This window comes from Phalacrocorax carbo, chromosome 3 (genome assembly GCF_963921805.1).
Source record: "Phalacrocorax carbo chromosome 3, bPhaCar2.1, whole genome shotgun sequence".
NCBI classification, from domain to species: domain Eukaryota; kingdom Metazoa; phylum Chordata; class Aves; order Suliformes; family Phalacrocoracidae; genus Phalacrocorax; species Phalacrocorax carbo.
Genome location: NC_087515.1, coordinates 104,878,096 through 104,899,973, shown reverse-complemented (window position 1 = coordinate 104,899,973; position 21,878 = coordinate 104,878,096). Strand labels below are relative to the sequence as shown.

At 35.5% G+C, this 21,878-nt stretch overlaps 1 protein-coding gene across 1 annotated transcript in view; it reads right to left on the bottom strand.

The window, feature by feature from the left end:
- CSMD1 (CUB and Sushi multiple domains 1) overlaps window positions 1–21,878 on the bottom strand; it is a 1,235,979-nt gene that overhangs the window by 417,571 nt on the left and 796,530 nt on the right. The window contains exon 8 of the mRNA XM_064447944.1: window positions 5,152–5,239. Within this exon, the coding sequence (XP_064304014.1) occupies window positions 5,152–5,239 (88 nt within the window). The remainder of the gene's footprint in view (window positions 1–5,151; window positions 5,240–21,878) is intronic.

Below are 21,878 nucleotides of genomic sequence, written 5' to 3'. Positions count from 1 at the left end.
GAGAGAAACAACCCTGCAGACACCAAGGTCAGTGAAGAAGGAGGGGCAGGAGGTGCTCCAGGCACCAGAGCACAGTTTCCCCTGCAGTCCCTGGTGAAGACCATGGTGAGGCAGGCTGTGCCCCTGCAGCCCATGGAGGTTAACAGTGGAGCAGATACCCACCTGCAGCATGGGGAGGACCCCACGCTGGAGCTGGTGGATGCCCGAAGGAGGCTGTGACCCCCTGGAAAGCCTGCACTGTGGTACGTTTGCTGCAGGACCTGTGGACCCCATGGAAGGGACCCATGCTGGAGCAGTTTATGAAGAACTATAGCCCTTGGGAAGGACTTACATTAGAGAAGTTTGTGAAGAATTATTTCCTGTGGGAGTGACCCCACAGTGGAGCAGAAGAAGAGTATGAGGAGTCCTCCCTCTGAGGAGGAAGGAGCAGCAGAAACAATGTGTGATGAACAGACCACCACTCCCATTCCCCATCCCCCTGTGCTTCTGGTGGCCAGGAGGTAGAGAAAATCGGGAGTGAAGTTAAGCCCGGGAAGAAGGGAGGGGTGGGGGGAAAGTGTTTTAGGATGTAGTTCTTAATTTATCATTAGTCTACTCTGATTTGATTTTTAATAAAATATTTACATTTCCTCAAGTTGAGTTGTTTTTGCCCGTGATGGTAATTGCTGAGTGATCTCTCCCTGTCCTTATCTTGACCCATGAGCCTTTCATTAAATTTTCCTCCCCCATCCGGTTGAGGAGGAGCTATGACAGAGCAGCTTGGGTAGGTACCTGGTGTCCAGCCAAGGTCAACACAGTACATAATGAAATTTGTGTAAATATCTATAGATAGTGGTTATATAATACATATGTTGCAGATATCTGAATCAAACCATGTAACTTTAAATGTTTAACAGAACAGTGGATTCTGAGAAATCATGAGTTGAGGTCGCTAGAGTATTTTCTGTGTCCATACAATCAGATCTACCTAAATAAGCACCTTAGGGGAGAAGGGGACACACCTGGGCCACACAGTCTACAATGAACTTCTGTATCCTCTAAGCAATGTCCAAATTGCTAAGTCTCTCCATTGATTCTGCTTGACATTTTACCATTAAAAAGGGGGCACTCTTCTAAAGCCATATTTAACTTATTTGATCAATGGTTTCAAATGAAGTTATTACTTCACTTATTTTCCAGTTGGTAACAATGAATGTTTTTAATTCCTTTTTTTCACATCTTTACCTCCCCAGTCACTGAGCAAATCTGTGAGCACTGGAAGTGTTCTGTTTTGTTATGTTGATTCTCTATGTAAACTTTTGACATGGGGAGTAAATCAGTTTCCTCTTTTTTCTTGTTCTATTTTCAATTAGGACTGTATCAAAACAAAATCTGTGCTTTTATAAAGGAGAAAATTTGATTGAAAAAATCCCAGTTTTTAAAACCAAAAATTAATGTAAGAAATACTAAGCATAAGAAAGTCCATTTAATTTTAAAAAGCTGCTTTGAAAATTTAAAAGCTGTATTTGTTACAAGTGTCAGTGGAATTGTGGAAAGTAGTTGTATTTTCACAGTACCACACTTACCATACACTATTTAAGGAGAGCTGAAATATTGTTGTTTATATTAAATTAGTTTTGGTTTAAACACTCCACTGTTTTGAGATCTCACATAAAAATAAAATGTGATATTGAACCCAAAATTGTATTGATTCATCTAGCAAAGTCTGAGTTGCCTCAAAATAAATCCAAATATCCATTGGTTTTTTTTTTTGTTTTTTTTTTTCATCACTGAAAATCTCCCCTACTTCCTGAACTGAACACAGTAAAAGTGTGGCAGGAGGACAGAATGAAAAGATTTCAATACCTTTTTGTTTGCTTTATGATATTAGAATGAATGCCATTATTATGCTGAAAATGATGAAACCCTTTTCAAAGAACTTGTCATCACCAAATCAGTTGGGTCTCAGGCTGTCTTGAAAATAAATCCTCTGCCTTTCCATCAATCCTGCTCACAACATGTCTTTCAGTAGATTGGAAGATTTTGAATAATGTGCATTTTCACATGTTTTAGTTCAGATTAATATCCACAGTTGTCATTCTCCTGACAAGAACAATAGCTACTTCTGGGGTCTACACTTGCCTCTTAGAAAAAAAGAGGAAAAAATAATTTCCTTTCTTTTACTCTCCACAGTATTTTCACTACATTGGAGAAATACAAGCAACAGCAAATATTATTTTTGCTTCTCTAATGGAAGAGCTTGATTTGTCATATCAGAGCAAGGAAAACTAAATTCCAATCAAATTCTCCATTTAAATGTCAAGCTAGGTATAGATAGTTAAACTTTAAGATAGCTAAGATATGCTTTAAATAGATATAAAAAAAGTTTACAGTACATGAAAAACTGTCACTGTTGCATAACCAGTTTTCAGATGACAAGTAATTTTTAGGAGGAAAATAAGATTTTATTGTTTCACTCAAATAATATTCAGATTTGGAGGCCCAAAACACGCACACAAATAAATAAGTGATCAAAGTATATTAACATGTTTTATTTATTATACCTTATATGATGTTGCTTGTGCTATTTTTTGAACACATTATGCATTCATTTATCCTCATGAACAGTAAGATCCATTAGGTGAAATGAAAATATTATCGGAGGCTGAACAGGGTAAAGGAAGGAGGGGAATAGCCTTGCTCTGTCAATTGCGTAAGCATTGCTCCTAGGTAAGTTCCAGACATATAAGGTACCTTCAACCCAAATGGATTCATAAGAGACTGTGTTCAAAATATATATGTTTTGTAAGGTTTCTTGACATCAGATTCCCTCAGATATCTTAAAATATTCTTTGAGCTTTAAGGTTCTTTTGGGCTTTCCCTCTTCTTGATTTTTCCATGCACTGCTTGGAATTTTATTGCTGGGGTCTCCCATGTTGGGGCTCACATGTTTGGATCTTTGGACCTGTTTCACCAAAACTATTGTAGACCCCTTTCTCTTTCAAATTACAGGCTACAGGCTAGAGGTGAAAAGTAATTATCTCTCTTTCTTACTCTCTTCCAGTTTACCAGTGATCTTAGACCTGCCAAAGTGCATGTGCTGCTGTTTCTTAATAATTGTTCACATGCCATTCACTTTGACCATAACTAGACGAAAGTCTGCTCGTCCCACAGTGTATCATGAACACATAAAATCTGTACAAAATTAATAGATTCACAGAATAAATTAGACTGTATGAGGATGTCATCTAGTCCAATGCTGCATGCCAAGCAATGTTGGAAGAGAGGGCCTGGGGCCTTGCTCAGGTGAGCTCTGAATGCCTCCCTGGATGGAGATTCCACAAACTCTCTGGGAAATTTGCTCCACTGCTTGACCATCCTCACAGTAAAAACATATTTTTTAAAAAAATCCTGAATCGAGTAGCAATTTACCATGTTCCAACTTATTTCCATTGCCTCTAGTCCTGCCACTGTCCACCTCTGAGAAGAGTCTTGGCTTTCTCTTCTCCACACTCTTCTGTTTAGTAGCTGAAGACAGCAACAAGGTCCTTCAGATTCTCTTAAGGCTCCGTAAACCCAGGACTCTCAACCTCTTCTCATGTCTGTGCTAAGACTCCCTCACCATCCTGGTCTGCTGAACTTACTCTGGTATCTATAGGTAATGGAGTGAAAAAGGCCACTTCAGGTGTGAATTCATGCTATTTTCCATTAAACATTTAGACTATGGGGTTAACTCTTTCCAGAGATGCTTTTCTCTCTCCACTAATAACAGAGGGATCCTAGATGCTGCCCTTAAACCTTTCAGCTAAGTATTTGATTGGGAGGAATTCAGAAGAGGTATTCTCTGCACCCTTTATGGCTATGAGGAAAGACTAAAGCAGAGGAGGGAAACTGAGGCATACCTGCACAAATAGTAAAATAAAATTCTTTCCAAAATAATAGTGGACTTATACAGGTATCCCTCAGGTGAACACATGCAGACTTAAATACATCTTGAGAATGTGTTATATTTTAATATCCCATTTTTACCTAGTCTTCTACCAACTGATGTTTCGCTGCTCAATACATCAAGTGTCAATAAAGACCTAGGTAAAAATTACATTTGTTTTCCTAAAACAGCAGACCTTTGGACAGTAAGTGCATACTATATTTTTGTATCATACAATTTTGCTTGCAGCAGCTGTACCTGCCAAGTTCAATTAGAATATACAGAACAGGATAATAGCAAACATTTTCTGGACAGCTTGTGTCTCTCTAGCCTATTTATTGAACAGCTTATTTCACTTCATTATTTTTTAAAACACATTTAACTGATGCCCAGTTGCTAATGAAATCATGACTTTGCATATACCTGATTCTCTTAACATTGGAGTTGTTGATGAGTTCTCAAACTCCTTTGAGGGTACACAGAGAAAAATCCAGAAAAGAGTAGGTCATTCAGAAATAGAATAGATTTTAAAAATATTTTTCCTGTCAGTGATGCCCTAGCTTGGAAGAGCCTTGGTTCAGGAGCCAGGATTGATTAACTTGTGTTCTGGAGTTGCAGAGAACTTTGCACAATTCCTTCTAATTCCTATGAAGTTTTCCTTTCCATTTACTCTTAGGTCTGGCTACCCATCCCCTGCTGAGCAATTTATAAATCTCTGCATGAGCTGAAGGATCCCATCTCCTTCCTTTGACCCCCTTCTCTGCCACACCTTGAAGTGCCTGCTTTTTTCCCCCAACAGGGAAATTGCAACCTTATTTCTTTCTCTAAAGGGGTCCATTTGACTTCATCTTGTTTTTTTTAATGAATATAACAAAAGCTGAAAACAGAAAAAGCAAGGAGATGGCATTCATCACAGCCTTAGACACTGAATTTGCCATGTTTCCTAAGCTTTTTAATATAGTGGGGAAAACAGACAATTCTCTCTACTTCTATGCTGTCCGGAGAGCTCCTCCTTTCCTACATGGATAAGGTTATTAAGTTCTAAAATTCATATTCAAAATGCATTGATTTACAAAAGAAACAAACTAAACCAATTCAAGATATGCAGTGGACTCAAGCTATTTTGACAAAGAGTCAACACATTTAAAACCAGGGAAACAATATGGATCTGTATTTGCGTACTCTGTATACACGTAACAGGAAATACTTTCTTCTTGCTCATATAGAAAACTAAACATGCCTACCTGAAGTCAGAGCCCACCCTTTTCCCATTTTCAGGAATTCCAGGATCAGGACATGTATCAGATGCAATTGCATCCCCACCCTGGGTCACTGCAAAGTAAAGGGAAAAAAAAATTTAGACATGTAGCTGTAAAGATGATTCTTCACTTTTCCCATACATTAACTTCCATGGCCTGATTTTAACCATATGCATATTCATAATTTTCTCTTGAAACATTATAAATCATGACCTAAAAGAAGCCCATATAATTGAATTCTTGGGTGTACTGTTTATTTTCTTAGCTTATGATAAAAAACCTGTTTTGCTCTGTGGGAAAATAAATGTTTTTTTGCCATGATCAGTCATGTTTTTATGGATATACTACGATCCCTGGATTTTCTCAGGCAGGGAAAACAACATTTTGTGAAGTCACCTTCTGAAATAGTCATAGCACACCATTGTTAGATTAAGATAGTGTAAGAAAATAAAATCTCATTTAAGCTTCTGTCCTAATAAGAAGACTTGAAAAAGCCAAGAACCCAATTGTAATAGAGTAATGTTTTTATGAAGATAAAGTTCATCTCAAACCCTGCAGAGTGATGCATTTGTAACCGGCTGAATATGTGCTCATGCAAATGAGTCGCAAAATCTCTATTTTGTGTTTTCAGGTAGGAATAGAAAAAGACGGTATCCTATATTGTTCCATTCTTTTGTCTTCCATTCTTTCTCCCTCTAGACTGTCAGATACATAAATAACACTAGGTGTATAAATGTATGAACCTATAGTCCTTTTAAAACTCAAAACAATTTGAACATTCAATATTCACTTCTTTCTTCTTCACTTGTAAAAAGCTACTTAAGGCATATGTGGAATTCAAAGTCATTAATTATAAAGAAAATATATAAAAGTAATAGAGCACCACACACTGAATATACAGAAAACCTGAATACATGTGCTTTCTATCCTGCAAATACACACATATGTCCATACATAGTTACACTTCTCCTGTCTTTCTTTTTTCTCCACAGAAGGATAGAGCTAGTGGAAATTTGTGGATCACATTTTTCATCTTAAAAGGTTTTTGCGAAACCCTTAAGCACAGGGCAGAATGTTCTTCCTGAATCAAAAAAAAAAAAAGAAAATAGTAGTTCGAATATTTTACTGCAAAATAAATTACACAAGCCTGAGTGGGTTACAGATGACAGCATTGTAGATGAAAGGTGATGAGAGATTAGATGTAAGAAGTGGTTGGTTTTCCCATGCAGTGATATGATTTCAAATTGAACACAGTGGCAAAAAGAGAGGTGACAAGCAGGGTATATACAATCAGATGGTAAGAGATATAAATCTTTATGTCTGTTTTGGAAGCGTCAGAGGAAATTGATTTATATAGAAATCCAAAGTTTCACAAGAGATAATGTAAAGAAATTAAAAACTGCATTACAGCATCACAAAAATATAACTAAGGCAAAGCACTTGTAACTATCAAAATGCTTGACCTGAGCATAGATTTTTCTTAAAGTACAGAAACTGCAGCAGTTACAGGATATTTTAACATTTGCCTACATTCATTCTTTTATTTTGGCATATAGATTGTTTTAAAAATATAGGAACGGAATAATCTCTTTCTCCACACCTTTTTTGCACTACTAATTGTGTTGTGCACTGTTTGTCCCAGAAATCATTCTTTAAAATAGGCGAAGAAATATTATGTTTTGGAAACACAATTTAAAATGTTTTACATAAAAATTTATTTCCTGATTAAAAAAAAAACCCACAAGCATGAGTAAAAATGCAGTTCAGCTGGACAAAAGTATAGCGTCTGGAATTCACAATCTTGAAAACACTCCAGACCAAGAGCATAATCCCACTAATTTCACTAATATAATTTATACTGATAAAGTTTTGTGTGTGTGAATAAAGGCTTTCAGAAGAATTCTATACTAGCTAGTAAATATGTATTTTATTCTGAGAAATTAGTTTTGTAGTTTCTTGGGAAATGCCAGCATTGAAATGCTGTTATAGTCAAAACCTGATCTTGCTAGAAAAGCAGCCTGCTTTTACACTGATGTTCCTTGAAATAAATAAATTTCCTAATAACATTTCTTCCTTTTTTTTTTTTCAGAAAAAAATATAAAATATTTACTACTTTTAGCACAGAAGTGTAGCTATGTTAGTGGAATTGAGGTTCAATTTTGACTACTGAATCACCAAAACATGAAAATAAGTGATTATGACTGGTATGTTTTTTTTAACAGACCAGGTTTACTAAACTTGAGACTTATGGTAACAACTGTAACACAAGGTGGAGATCATTACATTTGCTATCATGTTTTAAGTACAAACACGTTGCAGTGAAGCTACCTCCTTTAACAGACATGCATACAGAATACATAAGTATTTTGTTTGGGACACCAGTAAATGCTGACTTAGGCTTTACTCATAGTACAGAAGGTAGTGATCCCAGATGGACAAATACTTTTGCCAAATTTTCTTCTCAGCCACTACCTTCCTCTGCCAACACGCTCTCACACCAATATCAGGGAAAGGTGATTCAGGGTATCATCTACCCAGAGAAATACTGTCTTTTGAAATGAAGTGGGTATCATATGTCTGGAACATGGCACATCTTCCTGGATGTCTACAGGCCTTGTTAAACATGGCCCAGGTTCTAGCTTCTACATTCCCCAATGAACAGTCAAGTGTTTTTTAACAGATGGTGGTTGTATGACATGCTGTCATAACAAGATATATCCAATTCCCTGTAAAACAAGTCTGCCTGATTTTAGCTTTCCAGATGGGAAAAAAAAAGGAACACATTTCTCAAATTAGTGGAAACATTTATTACTTTTAGTGGTTCAGAGACACGAGGGACTTCAGTGCATTTATAAATATATGCATATACTTATAAAAGTTAGTAAGCTTAAAACCTTTACCTGCCAGTATTTTGGAATTTACCTAAAAATTAGACTTCAAATTTTAAGATTTTTTTAGTTCCAAAATTTGTGAGCATTCAGACTGAAAAATAGATTAAAAGATGCCCAATGAATCCCTGTCAGAGGCCTTTATCTTTCTTTGTTTCAATCCTGTCAGATTTCCTCTTTATCCACAGCTATGAAGCATTATCCACTGCTGCTGAGATCCATAGCATGTGGGAGGAGAAAGTATCGTCTTTGGTTTGAGTATCTTACTTCCAGAATATGTTTGAACCTTGCAGCTTCTTTCTGAAAGCATCTCTTAGACACGTCACCTTCTATTCATCCAGTCATATGCTCAGTCTTTCACTGTTTTACCTTTAAAGACTTTTGTAGGCCCTTGAAAGACCTGTCTTTCAACAGATCTTACCTGTTTTTACTCTTTCAAAATGACACTGTATAAAGTTTCATTTACCTAGTGAGTTATGAAGTGTTCCATGATTTTTGCATCTTCCTTCTCATTTTTCCTTCTTCATATCGAACTTAAATTGTTTCTCATTACTTTGAAATCTCATTCACAGGCTATCTGTATTTTAACTATTATCTCAATTTTAATTTTAGAATTTTAACAAATCAAAACAATGAAGGTATGAAGGAAAATGGAATGTAATTTTCCTATTTAAAGCTTGCAAATCTTAGAAATAAATATCAATTATGCAGAAACTCTGTCACAGCTATGCACTAATTAGTACCATTTATCTTAAAGTACTAACAATGTTCCTCTGTGTTGTGAATATGAACTAAACATTTCTAAACCTGTATTTATGACAAATAAATTTAGGACCAGCCTAAACAGTACCAGCCTCTCTCAATATATTCTTAGCACATTCTCAGTATACCCTCTCTGTTTTAAAAAGAAGTTTAAGATTATATAATCCTGGCAAATATCAAAGTAAGATATTACTTTACATAGATAATTCTTCACACTGTATCCCAGCTGCACACAGTTCTTCAAGGAACCTTCAGCTAGAGACTACATGAGACTAACATCAGAAAAAGTATTTGAAGTCACAGGGTAGGGAGAAAAGTGAGGAAAGATTCTAGTCAAGTTTATTTTTTTTTTCAGCATTAGTTTCTGTAGAGTCTAAGAGAGATCTGCTTTTCTCTTCTTTTAAAACAGGGTTTGAGAACATCAAAGATGTTTCAACCACCAGGCACGTCTTTAGTACAGAGACAGGGCATTCTCAGTGGACGCAGCTTAATCTGGAACTTCTCAGCATGCCATGCTATTATATACTGCAAAACTTAGGTATTCTTAGGCCTTTCTGCAGACATAGTTGAAGAGAAGCTGTGAGCTCATTAAGGTGATGGACAGCTTTTCAGCCTATATACAACCTCTATGTTTAAGACTGGTGATTTAAATTTCTGTTTGATTTTTAAAAATCTATCTTTACTGACAAGAAATGAATCAACATGATTTCTTCTATTTTCTCAGTTGGGATCATGCGGACTGGAGTTTCTACAGCTTTGGAGGTCAGCTTTATTGCTTTACTTGGTATATAACATAGTAAGAACATAACTCCTTTAAGATGTTTCACATGTCCTGATTCCAACACAGTAGTACAGAAGAAAGACTGGCAGTAACTGTAAGCAGAAATTAGATTATAAAAAGTTGTGATCATAATAATAAACGATTAGCAGATACATTGACATCCTAATCTAGCTCAGCATTTGGGAAGTGTTTAACTTTAATGAAGGAGCCATATTAGGCAGGAGGAAAGGATGGTGCAACATATGTTTCATGCAGAAAGATGAGCAACATGAGATGTCTCTTGTTATAATATTGGTTCTACTCCAGGCAAGCTGCCCTGCTTTAGATGCATTTGGAATCTGAATATACATTAATGATCTACTCATGCTCATGTAAAGGATGTGATGAAATGCTTTGAAGGGCTGGACATAAAAGCAAAAAATTATTATGTATAGATGCATTATACTGCATACCTTTAGTAGCAGTTAGGTTAGTAACAAATATTTGGCATTCATGCTTCAGGTTGCAACACCTACAATTTCAAACTTAACAGGTTTTAGCAATCTGTCTGGCCATTTACTCATTCTCCTAGTGAGAACACCAACCTATAGAAAGGTTCTGGACTTAATTTAAAAAAAAAAAAAAAATAATGGTTACATAAACATGTATTCCTTCAATAATTTGTTTTGAAGAATTTTCAAAATAAAACAAAAATTCTAAGAATCATCTACAAGAAGGCCTTGTGATATACTGTGTGGAGGCTAGAGAAAACACCCTAAAATTCTTCATGGAAAGATATTATAAGAAATGGCAGTTTTTCTAGAGCAGACTGACAAGTTTGTAAACTGAACAAGACAACAAAGACTCTATTACAATGCAAATAAAAGCCAACATGTATATATCAACCTCTTTCCAGCCAAAAAGTGTCACATAAGTACAACTCTGTACCAATGAACAAAGATAACAGATTAACGTATTAGAGCCACATCTTGATTATTTGTTAAGTTCCTTAGATTTACTTATTTATATTTTTTTTAAAAAAAAGATTGATTCATATTAAAAAAATCTAACAGTTCTAGACATAATTTTGGTCATTAAATAATTCCACTTCAAAAGTCAATCCAAAACATTTCAATTATTCTTTAACAAGTGTACAAGAAATTACTTGTTTCACATAGTGATGAATAATGTGGTCACTGGAAAAGAAAAAAGACATGTATAACTTGACATGACAACACATGGAGAAAAAGTATAGAAGATTATCATTGTATGAAAGACCTTATTATACCGTGGTTGTTTGGAATCTGGAAAGTTGGAATTAGTGGACAAAAATAAAGATTTTAGAACAAAAAAAGCTTCAATCCACAAATACATTCACATGCAGATTAATTGAGTTAAATTTTCTGCCATAAATTTTGCTGCATTTGCTCTAAAATGTCAGTTACCTCCATCCTGGGAATAATTTAACCTTTCAAAGTTTTTGACTTATCCAGATAAAAATAAAAGAATGACTTTGATAATAATTTTAATTATCAGGCTGCATATACTGCAGGAGGTCTTTTTTGTTTTCAGAGACTTTTATTAGGGGACTTATCATGTGCTGCACTTCTTAACAGCACGTAAGCTTTATTCTTTTCAAGATAGTGCCTTACTGCAAATAATAGGGCAGCAAATTAGGGTCATGATTGAACTTGCTTATAAACAATGTCTTTGCATATTCCAAATCATCTGTATTAGATTTTATTTTCAAAACTATGACAGGGTCAGAAAAGGGCAAAACAGATTGTTTTACATGAAAACATACTAAAAGACACACCTAAATATTTTAATAATTTTGGCCTATGTAATTTTGACTACATTAAAAAATGGGTAGTTTGTTTTGTCTCTTAAACTCTTTGCCAAATTAGAGGACATAAACTGGATTTAACTTCTTATTTTTTCCTGATATCTCTTTTGCAGAAAGACATAAATGAAAAGTATTACATTGGAACTCTAATAATGAGATTCAAGAGCATTACTTATATGGGTGTATGAAAGCATATGCTTAGTGACAGATATTGTCTCAAAATAAAATATGATCTCAGATTTGAGTAGAAATAATAGCTGCAACCAGAACACTATGACAAAAAATATATATTTCAACTGGACAAAGAAATATAAAAAGCACTATACAAGATTTTTTCCATACAATTTCACCCAGGCTTTTAGAAGAGAGGAAAACTACTATTAGCAAAATGGGTTGATGGTCTATATGCTCCATCATAGACTTTAAGTAACTTCTTCAGTGGAAATAGAAAAACACTGATCTGCTACAGACAACAGAAATAAACTGCATAAAACTTATTCTAGTGAAGAAGTGATAGATTTCTGAAACCCAGAAAGATGGAAAAGAAGAAAAAGATAAACAAGGACAGGTAATGAAAGTTTTGCAGTTCAACAACATAACTACTTTCAAGAAGCAAGTTCAAACTCCTTTTTCCTTAATTTACTTAGAATTGACTATTATGTTTAAACACTATTGAACAGGAAGATATGATCATGTTGACACCAGATGACATAAGTGCATAAATCCATTCTGGGGAGATATAGAAGGAAAAAATGTTATCCAAAACCTGCCCAGGTGAGCCTGGGCCCAGAACACTCTTACAGATGGCATTGTGTTTCTTCAAAATTATTAAAAAATCTTCCAAAGTATTTTTCTATTATTTCAATAAGCCATAGGCAGCTGTTAGATTTAATTTAAAACAGAAGTTCTCCAGTGTTTCTCACAAGAAGAGTATTTTAGCTTTGAAAATTTGTAAGGAAAGCTTAACCAACAGTCTTGCTTTAAAAAGTAAGATTAAAAAAACCTATTAATTTCTGCAACAGAAACTATAAAATACGCTATCATTTATACACACTAAAGATAATTTTTTTAGCTTTTTTTGAATAAACTCTAGGAATTTTGTACATTGGGAAACCATCATGCCACTGGATTGCATCTGTCAATACTTCGTTAAAATACAGGATCTCTGTAGTTTACCAGTGTATTAATGGCACTCCTTTCTCCAGCAGCTGGGGGTTTCTACCAGTTGTCTTATACGTGCTATAACCAAAATAGCTGGTACGTTCCACTTGCTTTTGTTATTCTTTAGTGATCACAAGGCCTGAGAATAGATTGCCCTTATAGAAATCCAATAATGGTTTGTCCATTCTTAGGAAGTGAATCAGCATTTAAAGAAAAGGAAAAAAAAATGGGGGGGCTCTCACTTTGTTTTGTTCTGGTTTGGTTTCCCAAGGGAATTTGACCAACTCTCTTCTGCATCCACCTCTATTTTCAGCAGCTGAATATAAGATTTATTCCAGCTTAATGAAGCAACTTAAGGCTCAGCAGATGCACAGCTTTCAGTCAGTTTGGGAGCTTATTAGTCCAGCTTTTCTTGAAGTTGTAAAGACCTGCTCACTTATAACAACTTTTGTTTTTATATTTACCTCCAGATCAACACAACAATTTAAATAAATATATTTTCACACAGCTAAGGAATTCCACATTTGGGAACAGTGGGGAGAAAACAGCAAATGTTTACCTTTTTAGTGTAATTAAACATTTGGATTTTAGCCTCATTAAAATATTATTTAAAGAGTAGAAGCAAAAGGATCAGTTATAGTTTTGGCAGTAAATAATTGTTTAAACATATTTTCCCTATGAAATAGTATATTTTGGTAACTGGAACATATTGTATTTCCCCCATTTCTATGGGTAAATTCCTACAAGTCACACAAAAGCTACAGTTCAGAATCAGATACATTCACCATGTATACTTTGTGGGGGGCGGTGTGGGGTATGTGGGAGCTAGTCTGGGTATTCCGCAACGCACAGGCAGTTATGCAAACCTCCTGAGATACTGCTTCACTCATTAAAAACAAAGTTGCTCTGCTTCATGAAAGGTGGAGACTCCTTCGATAACTGCAAACACCAACTTTTCACAGGTGTTGAATTCATCAGACCCTAGGAACAGACAACTGAGCTTGCAAAATAACAGTCCAACCGTACTGAAAGCATGTGTCTGGTTTCCTTCAACTCATCGTCTACACTCAAGAAGCTACTATTGCCAAGTACTATTAAGTGCAAGAAAACTGTGGTGGCTCTAAAAAGTTGAAATTTTCCAGTGAGTGAAGCTCACTCACTAATGATTCAATACAGTTCCACCAGATGGAATGTGTAAGTTTACATTATGCCTACTTTTAGTTAAGGAATTTACACCATAAACTATAGCAAGGGTACCTTAAAATTGCAAAATATATTACTTGGTAAGACTTGCCTGAACTGACGCTATCCATGCCTAAAAATGTACAAATTTATTTTTGTCTTTTCATTTTAATTTATGATTTATGGAACAACTATATTGTGCTGTCTTCATGGCTGGCTTACAGTAAAACTACTTAACGTTCACCTATAGTCACAAAATCATTCAGTTCTCATAACATTAAAGATATTAATAGGAAAGTATTATAAGCTCATTAGTCATTAGTTTTCACACTGTCCTTTGGATTCCAATGTTATTTCATTGACCTGCTGCAGGTAGTGATATTTTTGCACCAATTGCAAAGACCAAGCTTTGACAGCAAAATATTTCTCTCCAGTCATGATGAAGTATTTTACTCTCTTAGTATTATATAATACTCAAACACAAGGAAATGGAAAACGGTTAAGTCAAGATATTACAGTTACCAGTAAAGATAGGGGGTGCAGGACTTTATCTGATAGTCAAATGAGAAAAAATCTCTTTAAAAAAATAAATAAATTACCATTTCTTTTTCACACCATGTGACAGGAAGAGAAAGCAAAAACTAGACATTAAATGAAATTACAATTTTACATTTGTTTTTTGCAGACCACAGGCTTAAATGCATAGCTCAGAGTAAACAGAGTTGTTGCTTTTTCCAGTACCACTTCATTCAGTAATGTAGGAAATTCAGTAATTTACTTGGAAACGACAGAGCTGATGAAGAGTCAGTAGTAAAGAGCAATTTTATGGGATATCCAGAAGCACTGTTTTCAAAAGAAACAAACCCAACATGTTGTTTTGTCTCAGTGTCTTAGAAGTTTGGAAAATTTCATTTTTCACCAGCGTCAGGTTATAAACTCACCCTACAATGCTATTTACTTGTAAATATACTGCCACTTTTTATCATATTTTATTGAATCACAAAGCAGTCTTTTCCTTTAAAAATAGCTAGCTAGCATTTTACTGAGCACTGCCATTTCTGCAATCATCCTGATGGTGACTATAAATTTGAATTTTTTATATCATTAAAGGTTAAAATGAGTGTGTTGAAATAAAATTCTCATTTCCTTGATTACTTATTTAATGTACGTTTGCCAATCAATGCATTGCCTGCTTTTTCAGTTTCGTAACTGATATTAAATTATTGATTGGCTTTTCAGAGTATAATGTTTAGCATTGCATAACAAATCTGAAGATGTAACAAAACAGTTATCCATGAGCCTACTATACCAATAATCTATTTTTTCCATATAATTTTTAGTATTTTGCATTGAGTTTATATATATTGGTCCACTGTCAAAGGTTTGCAGAATTTAATCAAATAGGCTTTGACTTTGAGAAAGAGCTTGAAATTAGAAGATAACTACTACCTATGGGATAGCCTACTGTGGTGGAGCTGTTTATATAGAAAACAAGATAAACTGATACAGAAAATCTCAGTTCTCTGGCATTCCTCTGTAGTTTTTGTGACTTTGGGCAAGCCATTTAGGAACACATCTTAAGTGAAACCCAGGTAGAACATGGAAGCTTGTGACCAGAACTATTCCTGAATTTTCCTGTTGAGCTGCCCTCTAAAACTGGAACCATTTAAATTGTGAGAGGTCTTCACCTTCTGCCTTTAAGTTTCCCCTACTTAATAACTGCAATTTCATACTTGCCAAGAAGCAACATCTCTTAACAGTCCTCTTGACAGGACTAAGCATTGTACTGTCTGTCTCCCTCACACAGCTGGAGCAAACAGATGAGCTCAGAATCACCTCTAACGTATCACCAGAAAGACAGAATTTCTCATGAAATAAACACACCAGCTGATGATTATTTTCCATTCAAATACCCTGTCTAGCTTAGTTAATTTAACTTCCTTGGTTTTCTGTATAATGCCCAGGTCATAAAACTACTGGCACATTGGTGTGGTTAGTTGTCTCCCCTTCTCTGTTGAAAATAAAACACTTGGGGGCAGGGGAGGAAATTATTTGAGTCAGAGAAAAAATATCTGTAAGAATGAGTATGGCTGTGTAGCATGACAAAGACACTCAGATAGTGAAAGCCATGAGTTCCAAATACTGCAGCGAGCACTTTTTTATATATATAGTGTTAGGAATTCATAGATAAAATAAGCAGTCCTTGAGGTATTGAAATTTCTACTTTGGCTTAAACAGGACAGGTGTACAGTTCCTATATTATCCCCTAAAATCTCTAGCCTGCTCTAGAGCTATTCTTCCACAAATACTTGTATATATTCTTATAGGAATACTTAAGATATTCTTCTAGTACTTCACTAACTGATCTTCTGTGTGAATTTTAGGGAGAGGTGTTGTTACCTCAAACCAATTCTGGGATGAAAGTGTATTTGTCTTCCTGGAAAGAAAGATTCTAAGACATGGCCTCCAAGTGGATCAAACTGCCTCTGTTACATGGAATAGGACAATTAATTGTGTAGTTTTCAGCATTTCTGAAAAGCTGAATACATTGTGCTGTTACACAAAGTGGGAATACAGAGCACAGTTGGAGCGAGGCTGCTCACTCAGGGTACGGACCACTCTGAGTATCTTAATTCTCCATGATGTTGACTACACTGTCAAATGTTAAACCAAAGCAAGAGTAAGACCAAGGAGCAACAGACTGGGCCAGGTATAGGAAGCCAGTAGAGGTTGAGTACTTCTGTAAGAGATAGGGTTTTTAAAGGAAGAAGGATAAACCCATGCGTCAAGGTCAGCAAAAGCAGTTTGCATGGACAAGACTGGCAAAGACCACAGCTTGTTGAAGGTTTTTATATGGTGCTTAATGGGTGGCTCAACTGAACTAAAGTGAACAACAGAGCAAGAGTAAGCACAACATTGCAAGCTCAGAATCCAGTTCAGAGCTGGAGACCATTTCTATGGCCACTGACCACACTTTTCTTTGTAATTCAGTCTAACCAACCACTCATAGTGGATGTTTTTCAGTTTGTATATTATTTTTTTTATTCTCTTTGGAGAATCTGTTGGCTCACTGGAGGACCCAGAAGCACATATGAGCATGTTATTTAGATCTGTCTTAATTACTAAACAGTGCATACTGGCCACAATTTACTTTGCTATTCACCCCAGAGAAAGTGAACAAAACTATGATTTACAGATGGTTAAACAACTTTTCTCCTCAATCAGTGTGGTGGTTTTTTTCTTTTATATTTTTTCACGATTAGTTTCAGTATTCCTGAATGTGACAAGACAAAGTTTTTTCCAGCTCTTAAAAATTTACTACATTTCTAACAGCTCTGATGAACAAGATTAGAAGGGAAACTGCCAATGACTCAGATTATTGAAAGAATAAAGGAGTAGGAATTGCTTTTCTTATCAGGTACCTGCTGAGGAAAATAATGTTCTGATACCTAGAGAAAACTAAAAGTTCTGCAAGTCGGTCTACAGGAGGTTTAGTAGGTGTGATCACTGTGACGCACAGGTAATGTGAGGGCAAACATGCTTACTGCAACAGCAGAACTGAATTCTAGTCTATATGATCATTAACATAGCAATCTTTCCACTGATTATGTTTATGGATGAAACTGAGCGAAGCCAATACAAGATCTGTCATTTGCTCTACCTGCCTCAAACAAAATAATAATCATATTATAAGCATAAAAGTGGTCAGTAAAAGACTGAATCTATTAATAAGTGCTTATCTCTCGGTTCAAGTGGAAAAGAAAGAGATGAGGCATTCCAAAGACATAAAATTTAACAGAACAAAGCTGTTAAAGAACTGATTTCTGTGCTTAATACTTAAGACAAATACTTTCAGTGGCATTTTTTTTCAATAAAAGACATATTTTATTCAGTTATAAAATAAATAATTACATGTATATACATAAATGAAGTTTCTAGGGCTAAATCTACACTACATGGTAGTGCTTGTGATTGAAGTGCAGTGCTGACACTCTAAGGACTTTATTAAACTGGATAGAATAAATATCAAATGTTTCACAACAATGATTGTAACAGATGCAAAATCCTCCTAAGAAATAAAGCAAGTATATTCTAACTAAACTTTGCATTATTGTTTTTAAAGTTCTGTAAGTTAAATCTATAAGCAATCTGTCTGTAGACGCACCAGAAGCTGGATAACAATTACAGTTTTCAAGAACTCCCAATTTAATATTTAATACATAACTGTAGTAGATGGCTCCTCCAGTGGTAATTTTATCTTCTAAATCCACAAAGGGCTTCATGTTTAAAGTAGAATTTACAAGGTTAAATCCAAAAGTAGATCATGAGATCATGGCCATTTAGTTCTGTGAGCACCTAAAATAGAGGTAGAGCCTTTTTTTTTTTTTTTTTCTTCATTACTTTGCACAAAGTACATCTGTTCAGAGGAGAAACTATTCCTTCTGCTAATCTGTCCACATCTATTAAGAGTGATTGCTGATCTCCTCTAACTTTTGTGTGTCCCATTCCAGAAGGGACTTCAGAATTGTAAATCCTTAGAACAATGAAGCATTTTCTGACTACTTAGTATAAAATGCCTAACTTCAGAGATAGGATTTATGATTTTTTTTAATAGTAGTTACATTCCTGTACACACTTTTCAGGCTCCTGCTCAGTGAACATAGTAGTGACATTGTGTGCAAGTATTACAAAATATAAGTAAGTTTGTATAGGAAGGACCATACCAGAACACTCAGCACCATTTTTTCCTCTTAAAGATATGTTTTTAACACTTTCTCCAGACTTGGTTTTAAAAAAAAAGTAATTGTTTGTATACCTCACTTAAAAGTGTCCAGTGGCTATCAAGATGACCTAAATTGACATTTAAATACCATGAATCTGCAGAGTGGATATTATATGACATTACTTCAAAAGACAGAATTCTCACTTTCAAACAGAAGTGCAAGAACTAGAATAGCAACAGTACATATTTTTTCCTGATTTTTCACAAAGTGCAGCTCAGAGCATACTTGAAATAAAACTAGAACGTCTTGTGCCCTAAATTGTCTATCTATAAACACTATAATTAGGGACTGTGTTCAAAAAGAGAAAACCGCTGTATCATAGATAAGTCAACAGTTTCAGAGCAGAACATTTCTCCAAATAAAAATACATGCTCCAATATTTTTGCTAATTCCGTAAAGGCTCAGTTTCAAGTTATAGAGAAATTAAGTAAAAACTGTCAAAGTAAATACTTTTGGGTTTTACACAATGGTGTGCAGCTGCTACGATATCTCACACTCTGAATATCTTCAAAATATATGACATGAACATTTAAAACATTACTTCAGCTCGGATCTTTTCTCCCCGTCATTGAGACTAGCAGGGTGGATGTGAGCTGCAACATGTTCCCTCCTACTCTTCTCACTATGACAATAATAATAAAAAAAAATTCCTAAGTAATTTATCACAATTTCCTATGGCATCTATGTGTCAGATACACACTTCTCTCTTGAATATGTATCCTCAATCATTCCAGCAGGCCTGTTTATTCAGGTGAAATGCCAAACTGGTAATTCATAATTCTGTTCCCTCTTTCTTACACAAAGTCTGTGACTTATTCATGTCAACCTGTTAACTCTTGAGGAAAGGAGCAAAGAGGTTATATTGGCTCCTCAAATATATTCCAGTCCTCACAGAGTAAGTAAATTCAGACAAGCTTTGAATAAGCAATGTTTTTGGCCCAGATACAAAAGGAGAAGGAAAAGAAAGACTTCCTTTTTAACTTTTTGCCCAATAATCACGTTTTAAAAATAATCATCCCTTCCTTACAGCTGCTTACAGAGTTCAAACACTCTATTACTATATAAAACTGAGATTTCATTGATTAAAGCACATTTTCCAAATGAATTCAAAGATATAGCTGTTTGCACCCATGAGTGAAGGTATACTGTTCAGATGATCTGCTCTGTTGGGTGGTTGTTTGGGGTTTTTCTAATCACAGGTAAAATACATTGTTTTATGGATCAATTCATATATTCTGTCTTTATCTGTAATATGATGGTATGAGCAACTCAACCAGGAATTCAGTTAACTCTTGATAAATTTTGAATAGTCCTTCTTGAGAATCTAACTGTTTTAGTCAGATTCTCTAAAGTGTTCCAACCTGATGGAAGAATCTCCCTTGTCTCTCTAAACCAGTATAAGGTACATTTTATCAGTGTTCCATTTCTAGCTAATATCAGAGCAGTTCAGCTTCACATCTGTGTAAAATGGAGCTCATGGTAATTAATTGACAGAAATGATGAAATACTGTGCACAAGCCTTTTGAAGCTGGCTCAGCACGAAAATGTACTCAAAAGTCATTATGTTTTTCCCTAGATAACTTGAAACAGATATTCTGTAATCTTATTGCCACTCCCAGAGTTTCTTAAAAATGAGAATTTCATTTTGAGATCAATTTAGAGATGAATACTTACTCCTCTTTCTGAGGCTGACAAGTCTCATTTCACCCATGACAGCCTCCAGCTGTTAAATAGAAATATGAATCGAATGTGGACTACTGATGTGAAAAGCCAATTCCATTGCTTTGACAAAAGAAACAAGTAAGATCTAGTTAGGTTGTGACTGTAGCAATCATATCTTATTGCTGTGTTAGGATTTGTAGGACAGTGGCCCTCACACTAATAAACAAAAACACTTGATGTAAGGCTATGTTATTTGACATCTGTGCATACAAAAATGCCAGGTGAAATAGCCACTGCACTAATTGAAGTGAGCCATGTGAAGCAACACACTGCAACATTCCAGATCTCTATGACAATGCATTTCAGGTCCTTTAAACTGAAATACAGTTCCTTATCAGAGACATCCAAGAAGCACTGTCAATAAGTAGAGGCAGATTTTATGCCCTGCATGTCTTTACCCACATCGTACAAAAGATGAATTGTATTCTGCTGGAAACATTCACTATCATAATTGTATTTAGCCTATAAGGACCTACTGTAACTGGAATTTATGTCTTTTCCTACGTTGTCCCATAGCTGGGAAGGGAAAAGGCAGGGCAGAGGGGCAGAGACCAGCACTGACAGCAGTATTTGTGACTGGTATTGCTACACCAGTGGCAGCCGTAGTGGCAGTAGCTACTAGTAGCAGAGTGGCTAATGCCCCTGAAATTATTCAGATGGCTTAACAGAAAGAAAATGGACTTAGCAAATCAACCCATGATTGCTCTGTATGGTCTTCATGGGCCCCTGCCAACAGGTGAAAGCAGAAAATAATTCACAAGGTTTTTTTAACCTGGTTAGAGAACCAAGTAAACATAATTGATTGCCTTATTCTTCCTAAGTTGCCTTTCTCTTTTCCCAATATTAGGTTTATTTTCTGTTTTGGTTTGGTTTTTTGTTTGGGTGTTTTGTTTTGTTTTTTTTTAATTCCCGCAGTGAATGAAGGTTTGTCCTTTGTTGTATATCCCATGGGCTCTGATGCCCAGAAACCCTGGGTGAATTGCAGAGGAGCAGCTGCAGTAGTGGAACAGCAGCAGTTCACATCACCCCAGCCTGTGTTTGGATTATAGCCAGAGGTCTACAAGGGTCACTGGGAAGGAAATGTCCTCTGCCTCTTTCCTGCAGCAAAATGGCTAGGTCCTTATTTCACCTCAAAATGTACAGGACCACCCACAGTTCTCCATTCAACATGAAATGCAAAATACAGAAAAGTATATATAGAGGTGGCAGTCAAGAACTGGAATGGTATTACCCTAGGATTCTGATGACGAGGTGAACTTGCACAAACCCCTTTGGCCTGGATCAAACTTTAGGTATTTAAATGAGAAACTTATTAGTGCCACCAACTTTATGAACATTCTTTAGAGGCAAATATTTCTCTATATGTACTAAAAGACTCAAGGTAATAATATTCCTAACTTAACAAATCTTTACCTAAAATGAGATAGCATCAAGCCAGAGCCCCTTTTCACAGTTTAAAGAGAAGAAAAAAAAGCCAACCAAGCAAACAAAAACCCAAATCAAACAAACAAAAAAAAAATCAGTTAGATGCTCTAGCTAGTTTGGGGTTTTGGCTTCTGTACAATTTTATACATGCTGTCATTCTGAGTATTAAGTACTTAAAGGTA